Source organism: Populus trichocarpa, chromosome 18, assembly GCF_000002775.5.
Source record: "Populus trichocarpa isolate Nisqually-1 chromosome 18, P.trichocarpa_v4.1, whole genome shotgun sequence".
Taxonomy (NCBI): Eukaryota; Viridiplantae; Streptophyta; class Magnoliopsida; order Malpighiales; family Salicaceae; genus Populus; species Populus trichocarpa.
Window position 1 is genome coordinate 7,714,742 of NC_037302.2, and position 14,013 is coordinate 7,728,754.

The 14,013-nt window shown below is 32.8% G+C and overlaps 1 protein-coding gene across 1 annotated transcript; it reads left to right on the plus strand.

Moving 5' to 3' along the window:
* The first annotated feature begins 6,921 nt into the window (after positions 1-6,921).
* Positions 6,922-12,549, plus strand: LOC7490523 (nuclear transcription factor Y subunit A-3). Its single transcript, XM_002324680.4, has 6 exons — positions 6,922-7,098; positions 9,093-9,482; positions 10,884-10,990; positions 11,070-11,135; positions 11,499-11,678; positions 11,897-12,549. The coding sequence occupies exons 2-6, from the start codon at positions 9,191-9,193 to the stop codon at positions 12,263-12,265; spliced, it is 1,014 nt and encodes a 337-aa protein (XP_002324716.4). The 5' UTR covers positions 6,922-7,098; positions 9,093-9,190; the 3' UTR covers positions 12,266-12,549.
* The last annotated feature ends 1,464 nt before the right edge of the window (positions 12,550-14,013 follow it).

Here is a 14,013-nt window from a genome sequence, read left to right on the forward strand (position 1 = left end):
ATCTCCAATCTCTAGTTTGTTTTTTTGAAGAGCAAAATGGATATTTTACTGTTGATTACTACTTCTTGTTAATAATCTTAGACTTGTATCATTAGTTGCACTCATGAATCAATTAGTGAAATAGGACCTAGCTTCATTACCATTTTATTGTCATTAATGTATAATTGAATATCTTTCTTTACAATTCATTTTTTATTCTTTCTACTATATTTAGAAAAGAAAAAAAAACAGAGACAAAATCACATATGAACCAATTTGACGTTTAAACTTTCTTTCATTTCTTAGCATGTTTTTTAACACAACTGAGTAAGTATATCTTGCTTTCATACACCTAAGAAATGAAGATAATCAAATGCATAAAGAAACCAAGCAGTTACGAATATGAGAGAGAACCTTATCTACCTTCTCTCCTTTCTTTCAAATATCTTATGTCTTTACATGTTTCATTTGTGTTTCTCTTTATATTCTTTACATGCATTAATAGTTTTCAATACTCGTCTATTTTATTTTATTGATACTTTCTTAATATTAGTAATTAATGATGGATAAAAAATGACATCTTAATTATGCTATTAATCAAGGTTTTTTACTTTAAGTGATAAAGAGAAGTCTAATGCTTCATGTATGAGTACTACAACTAGTTTTTAAGAGAAACAACCTTTCTATATCTAAATAATCATATTCATCAGTGTTAGTTTTATCTATAAAAATATTTGACAAATTAAATAATAGAATGTCAATACTTCTTCTAATGAGAGGATCATAGAATTAAAAATCTAACTTAAAAAAGGACACTCAATTAATATGAAAAAGAGAAGGAAAAATACTTTTTCATAAAATACAAGGAGTGAAACTCCCTGTGTGTGTGTGTGTCAAGAAAAGTATCTTTTGTAACTCAAGCATGCTTTTCCTCGATTAGAAACTCTCAATCGCCAAAGAAATCATACTCCACTAGCATGACCTCTAGAACACCATCTTCATCCAAAATATCAAAAATAAGAACCCAGTGTTAAGGTTTTCCTTAATAAAAACAATGCAATAGCTAAAGAAAAGAGAGTTAGAAAAAAAAGAAAAAAGAAAAAAGAAAATGAGGGAATGCATTGCAAAAACTATATTTCATTTCTTGTCATTCGCGTTTTTATTACAACCAGTCGTTTCTTCTAACTAACTTCAACCGCTACTAATATTGCTACGCTGCTTGTTTATGTATTCTTCATTTACTTTCGAAACTAAACAAGGATGAATTATCTATCGAAGTCAAGCTTGGGTGTCAATTTTTCTTACTTTATTAAGAACATTTCCCTACATGTCTTGAACTAAACCCTAGTATTCTTAGATATACGCCTTTTGGTATTACAAGTGGATCCCTTATTCAACTTTGGAAAACAGGTGAGCTTTAAGTACTTACCTTTGGAACAACTTATTATGTAGTAGGATTGCTGGTGCATGATAGATAATATTTTGGTTTATTTGGTTTTTTTGACAAAAATATGGTGGTAAGAAATCATTTGTAATTAGTAGTGTTTCTTATATAGCCTAAAATCTTGGTTAGTTTATAGGGCACCTAGACAAGGACTCGATAGGTAGGAAAATATAGACGTTAACCTTTTTCTTCTTGAATGGCATGCTTTCATGTTAAGATGAGCTTTAAATTGCACTTATATATATAAACTTTAGTTTAATGGAAAACAAAAAAGATCGATTTAATTAGCTTCTTATAAAATTATCTTCATAAAATGCATCTACTTAATACAGTGATGCTGGTTCGTGGAAAGTGGCAATTGTAACTATTCTATGTATGCTTCTTTCATACTAGAAATTATAGGAGCGAGGTAATGGTGGATAGTTTTGTTGCAAGTTAACATTAAGTTTTAACTCGTCTATTGTTTTGATTAGGTTGATACGTATAAGCATACACATATTCATAGGATTAAATTTAAATCTTGTTCAAATCATAACTATCTATATAGAATAAGTATTTTTATCTTATCAAGGCCTGGTATGGACAATATATCTAGGCCCTCTCTAATTAGATAGTATGAGAGCCAGTAAAAGTTGTTTAATCTTTAGAGATAGCTCTAGAAGAAGAACAACATGAACTATTTGAACAGGAATAATAACAATTCCAAAAGAGAAAAAAATATGGATCACCTTTTAATAAACTGCCTCTCTTAAAAAGGAGAGAGGTAGTGAACAGGTCAGTCTTTCAAGAAAGGAGAAGATTTATCGTAGAAGAAATTTCTAGTAAATCATCATAGTTTAATAAAGGAGGGTCTTCAGGTTGATGACCTCCTCGTATGGGGTCAAGTAGGAAGTTCAACCAAAAACATAACCCGTGGGACATCTTCATTTCTATAGTATTTTTTTTGTAACCGATCACATCCCAGTTATTATAGGATAACAATATTTATTTTCATTTTGCAATCATTTTTTTTTAATATTACACCTTTCATCTGAGTTAAAGCTGATTTTCAATATAAATAAAATAACACTAATACCCTCATACATTTTAAAATATTAAAGCTAATAATTACTATACCACTCATTCTCTTTCTTTCACCTCACATTCTCTCCCTTAAAGACTCATCTCATTGTCTAAAAAATATTTTTCCCTTCGTTTCTCCTTCACTGTCACCTTGCCTTTGCAGAAGAACCAACTTATAGGGTAGATTTATATTAGCTGACTCTCGAATCTGCTTGTTTTTATCCAAGACAAGAGTTCCATTATCATCATTATCATCCAAATTTATGCTTTGGTTTTGTGATTGTGTTGATGTTTAGACCTTTGTTGCACATGGGCATGTGGTGTAATAAGATGTTGGGATTGAGAAGTCACCACCTAGTTGTTTGATTCAGGATCACTAGGAGACCTAGATGTACTGGTCTTATCAGAAATTCCAAGGGTAAGGGACTGGTTATGGCTAGTGAAGATATTAGCACCCCTAAGCACCTTAGCTAAGGTAAACTGCATTGTGTGGTTTATATATGGTTTAAAGGTTTTAATAAATTAGTAACCAATGGTTTGTCTATGACTCGAAATAAAGATTTACTCTTATGAATAAATTTGACATTTTGAATTTACTATGGGCTCGTATGCCTAGATAAATTCTTAGGGGAAAAGTCCATGTAGATGCCCTAACAGAGTTCATCTATCTTAGAAAGCAAGAGTGTTTCCCGCAACTCGTATATTGTGATGAAAAATACTCCCAATTAAAATTGATAAATCTAAAAAAAATCTGAGAATTTTTTAGTCAATTCCTAATATTTAAATACCAGCTTACTTGTCGGTTTAATATTTATACCAGAATATTGACCATTAATTTTCAGAGAAAGAAACAACTTAGGGTTATTGAAATATTGATAAAATCCTTAAGAAATTTTACAAACTTTTTGTAAATTCCATAAAAATACAAAGAAATACAAAAAGGTTTCTAAAACAATGCTAGAACATTTTTTCTCTTTTTTATAAATAAAAATGCAATTTTTGTAAGGATTGAGTCATATACAACAAGCAGAAATCATTTTTGTCGTATGCAATTAAAATATCTGGTTAAAAAAACTTTTATATTTTTATGATTTTCCTTTTTTATCATTTATTTAACACAAAATAAAATGCAAACACGCATACACATTTTTTTTACTATATTTTTACTCACACACCCCACAATTACATGTTTACAAGTCACAAAAAAATCAAAATTTAAAAATAAATTCAAACACACATTAAAATTTTAAAATTTGTAACATGGTCCTTCCAAAGGTTGGAAACAGGTTAAAGAGATTGCTAGGAACTCAGGAAACATACTAGAAGATTCTGGGTAGCTAGAATAGTGGTGGCGCGTGGGTTTCACGTGTTGTCCTTATTATCGGTGCATGGGTTCATGCGTCATCACTTACGAGGACCAAAAATGGGTGGATTGGGCAGATCTCATCTTCTTCTTCATGTCTGTACCAGCAGTGAGGGGTACCACCACCTGCAAAACTAAGAAAAATCCATAAATAGTCGATTTTATTTATTTATTTCTCAGATCTGCCTCTCTTTATCTCTACTATAACTTTTGTTATTTTATTTTCATATCTACTTCTCTCTATTTGTTGTAAATGAGGGTTGTTGTGAGTGAAGGGAGGCTGATGACACTGCCATAAAAAAAAGAGAAACGAAGGGAAGCTATTGTGTTGTCGTGGCTGATGGTGGCACCATTGCTTCTCTTCCACCATTGGTGGTTTGTTGTTTACATGTGTGGGATGGGGAATGGCTGTTACAGGAAAGAGCTACCAGTGTGGGTTATTGCCAAGAAAGCTTCAACCGATCAAGAGCTACTGGTGTAGGGTAATGGCTGGTGTTGTTAAGGGCTCACGAGTTTGTAGAGGAATGTGGTTGTGGTTTCGGTTGGAAGGAAGGATAAAATGGTTGGTAGCGGCGTTAGGTTTGACAATAATGGAAACAGAGCTGTTGTGGTTATGAGGTGTTTGGTGTCGTTAGTGTTGAGGATGAAAAAACTAGTGATGTGGGTGAAAAAAATGAAAGTGAGCAGCAATCAGTTTTTTGGTCTTCCCAGCGGCTAAGTTTAGGTTTATCAGGGCTTGAAGATGATAGGTTTCTCTCTCTCTCTCTCTCTCTCTCTCTCTCATTTTTTTCTTTGTATGGATGACAAATATTTTATGTAAAGATGGGGGCTATGGTTTTCTTGTTTGTGGGGGTGAGAATCTGTTTTTTTTTTTTTTAAGTTTTTTCTTTAAGTTTTTTGTTGGCCTTCCTAGAATTCCCTCTTTTTTGTGTAACCACCTATTTATAACTAATTTTTTTTTGTCTTCTTTCTCTTAATTTCTTAGTCCTCAAGCAATCTAAATTTTCTTTGGTCCCTCATTTTCTTCCTTTTCACTTTTGGTCCCTTTGCTCATTTATTATATTTTGATTTTGATTTTTTTTTATTTTTATTCTAAAAAAAAAGGCAATATCAACGTTGACTTAAAAAGCGCGTTAACAATATTATTTTAATTTTAAATTCTTAAAAAAGGTTGAAAATAATACAAATATATCAAGAATATAAGTAAAAAATTAAATAGCAACAACCTTTATTTTATCTCCAAAGACTTTTGCATTTGTACAAAGGCAATCATTGAAATTGTTTTACCAAGGCCTTGAAATGTGAGATCATAATGAGTGTGTTGACGAAAATGTAGATCAAAACAAAAAAAAATTCATGAACAAAAACAATAAAAATAAAATGGACTTCTCTAAATCATTAGCATGATCACCAACTAAAATTCCACCTAAACAATGTACACTTTATCAATAAAACCATGAGCTCGTTAATAACCCCACCATTAATTGTGATAGTTATATGAAGAGAAGAGACAAAAAAGATTTTCTAAGCTTATAGTGGACAGATATCCTTTTATTTATGTGTTTAGATGGGAGGTAGCTTTAATTTTTCTTTGTGGGACCCTTATAAAAAACATGTTTTTTTAGTTTTTGAAGATGTGATTTATATTTAAAAGGTGTTATACCGTTGAATCACACCTCCAAACCAAACATACTCATGTCGGCCTTCGTTGGCCTCACCTCCAGTTAAGAAAGAAAGATGAGTTGATGATCAACCTGATCAACCAGGTGACCCTCTCTATAAAGCAGTGGCGTATGACCACCATTGTTGCAATTAATGGAGGTCTTTTATGTGATTTAGTAGTAGTGTACTCCAATAATAAAAATTTATTTTCTAAAAGCTCTATAAAGTGATGAGATCTATATACAAATGTGTTGTACTTGTCGTTGAGGAGGAAAATGAGATAGTGGCAGCTAGGGTGTAAACTTGTTATTTAGGGGAAATGAATTTGGTAAATTGTTTTTTGTTATTTTTATACTTCAAGGGCTTTTTAGTTATCATTTCAAGTATAATACCGGTCTTGTAAATTATACTTTTAAAATCCGGTCCAGTTTGGTGGGTCGATCCAGAGCTGGAATCGAGCCGGGTTAAAAAAAAACAGGGAAAGAAAACACCCAGTGTGATTTGACGGGTTGACCTGACAACCCGGTCAAAACCCGGAATCCGGGCCTTAGACCGGTGTAAAACTATATTGTAAATAAATATATATTTTATAATGCCAAGAAAATTAAAGAAAAAAAGTGTAATATTTAAAAAAATTGGTTGCAAAATTAATAAATTAATAATAAAGATAATAAATTAATAATAATCACGACTCACGAGCCACTCGTCATATCTATCTATAAATCAAAAAATTTTACTCAATTAAAATGAAAAACGAAGTGGACGAAAGAAATTCTTATGAACGTGGCAATCAATACTTGGCTGGAGGATCCATGATGTGATGATGTTTGGGTGCCCTCGCAAAGCACAGGCACAAACAAAACACACTCGAGTGGAGAGGCGCGTGGAGCATGGAATGGACAGTGTCGGCGGCCATGAATAAAACCAAAAGACAAAGGGTTTGTTGGGGTGGGTAAGTAATAACATGTGGGACAGATGAAAGAAAAGAGAAAACGTTAAAATATATATATATATAATATTTTTATGTTTCAAGAGTTTTTTTAAAAAAACTATTTTTTTATTTTAAATTAATATTTTTTTATTTTTTAATATTAAATATCAAAAATATTTTTAAAAAAATAAAAAAATTATTTTAATATATTTTAAAATAAAAATTACTTTAAAAATTAATCACACCAACATTCCCATCTACTGCAAATAGTCTGGCTTTTGCTACTAAACGTGGATTTCACATTATAGTACATTATTATTTTTAGGAGTTTTTTTTTTTCTTGAAACGCAGATTCTTTTAGTATTTTTTTTAATTTTTATTATTAGCATATTAAAATTATTAAATAAATATCAATCTAATGCTGGTTTCATGGATAGGGACTCATGTAAGAAAAAAAAAAAAAAAACTCAACAAAAGAAAAGAAAGAAGGAAAGAGAGAGACAAGATAATAGGAAAAGGATAGGACGGTGTGGGTGTGGTGGTCTGGAGAGTTTCAAGAGAGGGAGACATGTCCAACTTCTTCCCTACAGCCTCCTCTTGAAATTCTTTGCTTCTTCTTCAACTACTACTTATTGACTTCCTTATCAGATCCCAAGGGTCTCTTCTTCTCTCTTTATTTTATTTCGTCATGTCCTTATTTTTTCTTCTTGCTTGTACTCTGTTTGATGGTTTGGATAAAAATTTATGAGTGTAGAATCCAGGTAGCCGGGAATGTTTTATTTGCTATTTTATGTGTGCATGTTTTCTTGATGTTGTGAAAGGAGTTCTAAATATACTGTTTTTACTGTAGGTACTCTCTGGTCTCACTGCTCTTTTTTTGTCACTGCATTTTTTAGTTTATTGTACTCTTTGGTTCTCAATAGGTTTTACATTAAATTTATGTCTTTCATTTTGGAATTATTGGAACAGGGTTCTTGAGGATTTCCTTTAATGATCTTATTCAAGTAAATCTTGCTATACCAAATGCAATTAAGAGGTTACAGGCGGAGTAAACCGTAACCTAAATAACAGGTTTCTTGTGTGGCTGGACTTTGATTTATTGGATGTTCAATGCTAGATTTACTGCTTTGTGTGAGAGTGTGTACACACACACACACACACACATATTAATCATTCCTGTTAGGTTTTTGGCCAAGCCTTACTTGCAGAGCACAGTTGATTGCCGGCATAGGCTTTTAGGTTTGTCTTGTTGCACTTGTATCATCTAAGTGCTTCCTTGGTAGATTCTTCCTTATTTCCATCAGTTTTGAAGTTTGAGAACTTTTTGTTTGAAAACTAGGAGGTCCTGTAGGTTTATTTTTCCTGTTACAGTCATATGTCAGTATAAAAAAGGGAGATCTCATGGTGCATTTTTTAGATTCTTAGTCACAATTCAAAACTGGTAGTTATTGAGGTCTGTATCATTAAGTTGGCCATATATCTGGTTTTTCCATGCTTTTACACCGCGTGCCTAGTTTAATGCTCTTCTTATCTTCAATAGTTTTGTGGGTTTGGTGGATGATGCACACTCTTGTTCAATATGTAACAAGCTTTAATGATGCATGCTTCACCCACTTTTGGAAAATTGTAGGTAGGCCAATCATGGATAGTGGTTAGTCGTAGACTACACCTCCTTCCATTGTTACTTAGGTGCAACGTGACTCATCTACTGATTGGAAACTCGTTTCTGATATCAATGGCTATTGGTGTTCTTTAAATAGGCAAAACAAATGTTATTTGTAGTTATTTACCTTGTTCTCTTAGGGAAAAGTACTTTACTAAATTGGAGTAGTGGTAAAGACTCTCATGCTATGGTAGTGAATATGCATGCCAGCTAGTTAGTGTGAAGCTATGGTTTGTTTATACATTTTATCATAAAATGCTTTCCTGCTGTTGATTTTTGTACAATTAGTCAGGGCCATTTCTTCCCCAAGATGTCCTTGTTAACCACACAAGCAACCTCATGCCAGCAGCAACCACAATGTTTGCACACCCATTGCTCTTTAGTTATACTGATGGCGAATTGGGTTTTGAATTCTGATGCTGGTATAGGGTTGTTGATATAACTTTAGTTACCCCTGCCTAGAACAAGTTTCCTGGAAACATGGGTAAACCATGGGATTCTTATGTGGTAGCTGAAGCCTGAAATGACTGCAGTCATTGGTTGCTGCATAAGTGGTGTATAAAGCTCTAAAAAACTTGCATTTCTAACTTCCAAAAATTACCAAGAACTGTTAAATACAGGTGTTTCTGATGTAAATGTTATTTAAAATTTTTCTTATTTCATTTTGATTTTGTACTATGCTTGTAGTCTCAGCGTCTCCCATCCTTTCTTGAGTATTCACTGTTTTTTATTTAAACCATACAAACCCTTGGTCACTTCAGCTTTGCTTACAGTGGTGATTTAACCTGACCAGTTGTTTCAGTATGAGAGTATCTCTCTTTGTGCCAAATAGTTTCATTTAGTTGTTTCATGGTGCAAAACTAGTCTATTTGAGTGTATTTCATGTCAATTTACCTATCCTTTTTAGTTGATTTTAGATTTTTCATCACATTTTCTTATGTAACTGAAGCAGACCTAGCTCAATGGATCTTGTGTTTTCTTTGGACAGTTAAACAGTAATCTCAAAGGCGAGCCAAAAAGAATCCGTGATTGCTTGCTTAAGGATTTCCTTCAAATTCATGATATATATACATATAGATAAAGTTGATGGCTTTACGAATTCAGAACTTGCTGAAGAAAAACTTTGATGAACCTTACTTCACTGTTAGTTGCCCATCATGGTGGAATTCAAATGAACAGCAATTTTTGCCATCTTTATCCAAGAACACAAGCTTTAAAGTAGACTCTCCAAACCAACCTTATCATGAATCAAAGCAGTTAGGATTTCATCTCCTGGACCAGGAATCATCCTCAACTCTATCAATTGGTCAATCTCACAATGAAATGAGTTCTGTGGGAGGGATCAATTCACAAGATCAGTGTATTTCATCTGAATCTGGTACTTATCTTTGGTTGCACAAATGTATTCAACATATTATTTTCTTTATATTTGCATTACACTAGCAGACTACAGACTTTATTTTTCAGCTAGTCTTAGGGAAGGGTGCTTTCAACTTTTTTTCTCAACTTTAGAGGGTAGGCATGGCTACCAATTACGCTATGTCTTATCCTGAAGGTACATAATGTTAACAATAGCAGAAGAAATATATTAAAACATATTTATTTTCTTTTCAAAAGCTAATTATGGTCCCATAGAAATTTGTGGTCTAGGAATCCTTCTAACATAAAATAAGTGTTTTTTTCTTCTTGTAGAATAAAGTGTCCCGTGAGATGTTTAAAACTAACAGCTATTGTGTTACCAAAAAATTTCCAGTCTCTGTTTCCAATTTAGGCTGAGCTTACAAGAAGCTAGTCAAAACTCGATTTTTTTCATTTTTATTTTTTCATAATATCAGTTTGTAAAAACTCCAAACTATATGTAATACATGAAATAATTTTGTTCCTTTCTTTAAGTTGATAACTGAGAAATGCTCCAATTGTATTCAGATGATTTCATGTTGCATTTCATCAGAAGTTGTGAGAGTTCAATTGAAAGCAAACCATCTGAATGCTTTGTGTGTTATATTTAATGTGCTGCCTTCTATTTGTTTTGTTATCTTTCCTTTTCCTGACACCAATTTAGTGCTGTTCAATAGTCTTTAATATTTTTATTTTATTTTATCAGTCATTAAACACCCTTATGGTTGGTGACTTTTTCTATTCTCAGTCTCACATTATGTTTGGGTTTTTGTACATTCACACCTGAATTCTACAGAATTAATCAATGAGCTCTCTCAACTACTGTGTGCCATGTATTCCTTTTTTTTTTGTAATACATTTTAAACTGTTCTTATTGATCTTGCAAGATGTTTAGTTTCAGATTTTCAAATTCTTCATCTGTTTTCTGTTTCGTAGTATTTTTCCCTCTGGTAATTTATCTATTTTTTTTCTCATTTTGGTGAATTTTCCCTTTTCTTTTACTAATTGTTTCTATCCTGAAGATATCTCGTCTGAAATAATTCTCGCCTGTTTTTGACATCCACTGGAATTATAGTCCCTTGGCACTTCTTCACATATAGTAAACAGAGATCCTTTTATAGATCCTTTTAATGTCTTTTATAATTTGATACTGGAGTTAAGGTGGAGCGTGTAACTGTATCAGTACTTCTGCTGGATATGGTACTTTGTAATATGTATCAATGGTACCATTTATTGTGATGTAAATATTGCTGTTTTATGAGGCTGAAGTGGCTCTTTACTGGAAATATTACAAATCAATGCCATTATTTTATTTTATATGAGTATATTGCTAAGCTATCTTTAACATGGAACTGGTTGTTTTTCCATGTACTTGATCAAGATGAAAGTTGTGGGAAGGGCGTGAAGGGAAAAATGAAGCCAGTTCTCTTGTTGAGTACTCCAGATAGCGTGTCTAATCACTCACAAGCTGATTGTAGCTATTCAATGGTAGGTTGAGCTGGAATTACATGGGCCCCTGCTTGTCATCTTGGTTATAGTTATAAATTAACTTCTTTTCACATATCAGGTTCGTGCTCCATATGCTGATCCTTACTTTGGTGGGCTGTGTAATCCATATGAACTTCATGCTTTTGTAAGTATGATTGAGTACATGTGTATATAATCTATTTCTAGGTAGAGTTGTCCTGTGCTATGATCTTGTTATCTGTGGTAGTGTTGATTCTCTTTGATTTGTTTATATGTTACTGATTGTTATTTATATGCAATTTCCCTTTTTGTTGTGTTTTGCAATCTACTTAGTTAGGGCACTTTTGAATTCCCTATGTTATTTGTCTGATGGTGAAAGATGGATCTTAATCCTTTGAGTGATAATCTAAGATTTTAAAGTCTCGTTTATATATTGTTTATGTTCTCTTTTAGTTAGAATTCATGTTCTTTCTAATTTGTTGTAACTATTCCTCATCTCTTGATCTGATTATCATTGGAACCTGATTAGATTCAGCCCCATCTGGGTTCTCATATGGTGGGGATGACAGCTGGACGAGTCCCACTCCCTGTTGATCTTGCAGATGATGGACCAATTTATGTTAATGCTAAACAGTACCGTGGAATTATCAGAAGGAGACAATCACGGGCAAAGCTTGAGGCTCAAAACAAACTGGTAAAAAATCGAAAGGTATGTCTATTCATCAACCATTTATTTTTAGCTTCGTTTTGTTAATGAGCAATCTGAATTATTTTTGTATCTCTTTTATTTTCTATAATATTTAGAGCACGATAGTTAGTTCCTTCTTGGGAAGTAAACCCGAGCACAGATTACTATGCAAGAAAAATGTACAATGCTCCTTAATTTGTTATTTATTGACTTACCATGCTGCTCTTAATGGATTGCAGCCATACCTTCACGAGTCTCGGCACATTCATGCCTTGAATAGGGTTCGAGGATCTGGTGGACGCTTTCTCAGCAAAAAAAAGCTCCAGGAATCTGATCCCACTCCTAGTCAGTGTAATGTCACAGATACCATCCACTCACACGTAAAGAATGATGCATCAGAACTAGAAAGCTATCAGTCTGGAACCGGACAATCTGGTGCCTCAAATACTACCTGCTCTGACATCACCAGTGTCTCCTACAGCAATGTCACTTTTAGGCAGCCAGAACGCCGGTTCTCAGGTATTGCTACTCACCTTGGTGGAGGCATGGAAATCAACAGTAGGCTTATTTGCAGAGGAACCCAACACCACACTTCCGTTGTTCAGTGAAAATATGGAAGAAGACCGTGTAATCGGTCAGGCAATTCATCCTTGGCTTCGTCTCTTTTACTTAGAACTAAATGTGCACGACGGACACTGTTATGTATTTGATCTCTCTGGGGTTTGCTTTTTTTTTTTTTGTTTATACATCCTCGGGCATGTCAAAATGGTTGGAAAGAGTTTTGTGTTTGAAACCCATCACTGGGTTACACTGATTGTTAAATATGGCAAACGATGCAAGTGTTTTCTCATCAGATTATCAAATAAAAGATCAGACTTGGGGCTTTGATCTAGCATCAAACCACATATATCCAAATGCTGGGCGCTTTGCTCTGTGAATACTGAAGTAGGAGTCAGATAATGTTGTTTCATTCCCGCATCTGTTTCTGTGTCGAGACTTTGGACTGGACATGAAAGAATACACATGCACGTGCGAGGCATATACTAAACAGTTGAATGCGTTTCGATTATCTTCAAATCTGATGACATGGTCTTTTGCACAGCTTTAATTAAATCATTTCCTGGAATTTACACTATAGAGCATAACATGAACACGAGGGGTGTAGCTCAATTGATTAAATCATAAATTTGCTTTCTAGAGGTCACCAGTTCAAGATCACTAGAGGTTTATATGGTCGTTAACTACAAGATTTATATGATTAGTTGAGGTGCGCGCAAGCTGACTTGGACATTCATGTTAATAAAAAAAATTAAATATTAAAATCATTAAACAATTATGTTCAACTTGAAAATAAAATTTTTGTTCTACATTAATCCAAAAACAAATAATGTCTACATGAGCATAAGATCAAAGTGATCTATAAAAAGAAACTGTAATAATTTACTTATCATGAAAGTTACCATAATGAAACTTTAAAATTTCACAAAAGAAGTTATCAATTTATTCACATTAGTAATAAACCATGGAGATATACTGTGAGAAACTATATAAATTCACATCAAGTAGGTTTGCTATCAAAACTATGAAAAAGAGTGGAATTGCATAGTAAAAAAAATTCAATACAAATTAAAATCATGTAAAGAAAGATAAAACATACAGCTATAAATAAACTTACATAGAAAATCACAAGTATAAATTGTTGAAAATTTGAGAAAGTTTAAATTGTGTATCAGGGTAAGCCAAAGAATTACAAGGATATCTTTTCTTAAATAATAATCATAATATTTAATTTCTTGTTCTACAAGAAAGGAAAATAACCAGACCTGGGAGGTAGTTTCTAATTAAAAAAAAATTAATTAGGAAAAACTCTCAAAATTCACCTACCCAAATGATTTTTGAATCATTTTATAAAAGTCTTACGTGTTTGAGTGTGGTTATGATTACTTTTCAAAGTGTTTTTCACTCAGAAAAGTATGTCAATAATGTTTTTTTACTTTTTAAAAATCATTTTTGAGATCAGCACATCAAAATGATTTGAAAACATCAAAAACATATTAATTTAAAACAAAAAAAAATTTTAATTTTTTCAAAAACGCTTTTCAAACGCATTGCCAAACGCCCGAAAAACCTCTTCCATGACATTTTCTAATTCAACCATGAATTCTCCCAAGATTATTATTAGTCATCTGTACTATATATTTATTTTGGATGTCGATATATATATCAAGACTGAGTCTATCTTATATCAGCTCTCATGGAAGTCATTCATATGCAAATTAGGTGCATTCATAAGAAATAATTGGATTTGGCGTAGGTGGAAGAATTTTTTTCCTATCAAGCTTGGGATGGGCTCGGT

Coding starts and splice junctions, on each gene's coding strand:
- LOC7490523 (XM_002324680.4), top strand. CDS start 9,191: ATGGCTTTACGAATTCAGAACTTGCTGAAGAAAAACTTTGATGAACCT. Junction 10,991..11,069: donor CTGATTGTAGCTATTCAATG/GTAGGTTGAGCT, acceptor TTCACATATCAG/GTTCGTGCTCCATATGCTGA. Junction 11,136..11,498: donor CATATGAACTTCATGCTTTT/GTAAGTATGATT, acceptor GAACCTGATTAG/ATTCAGCCCCATCTGGGTTC.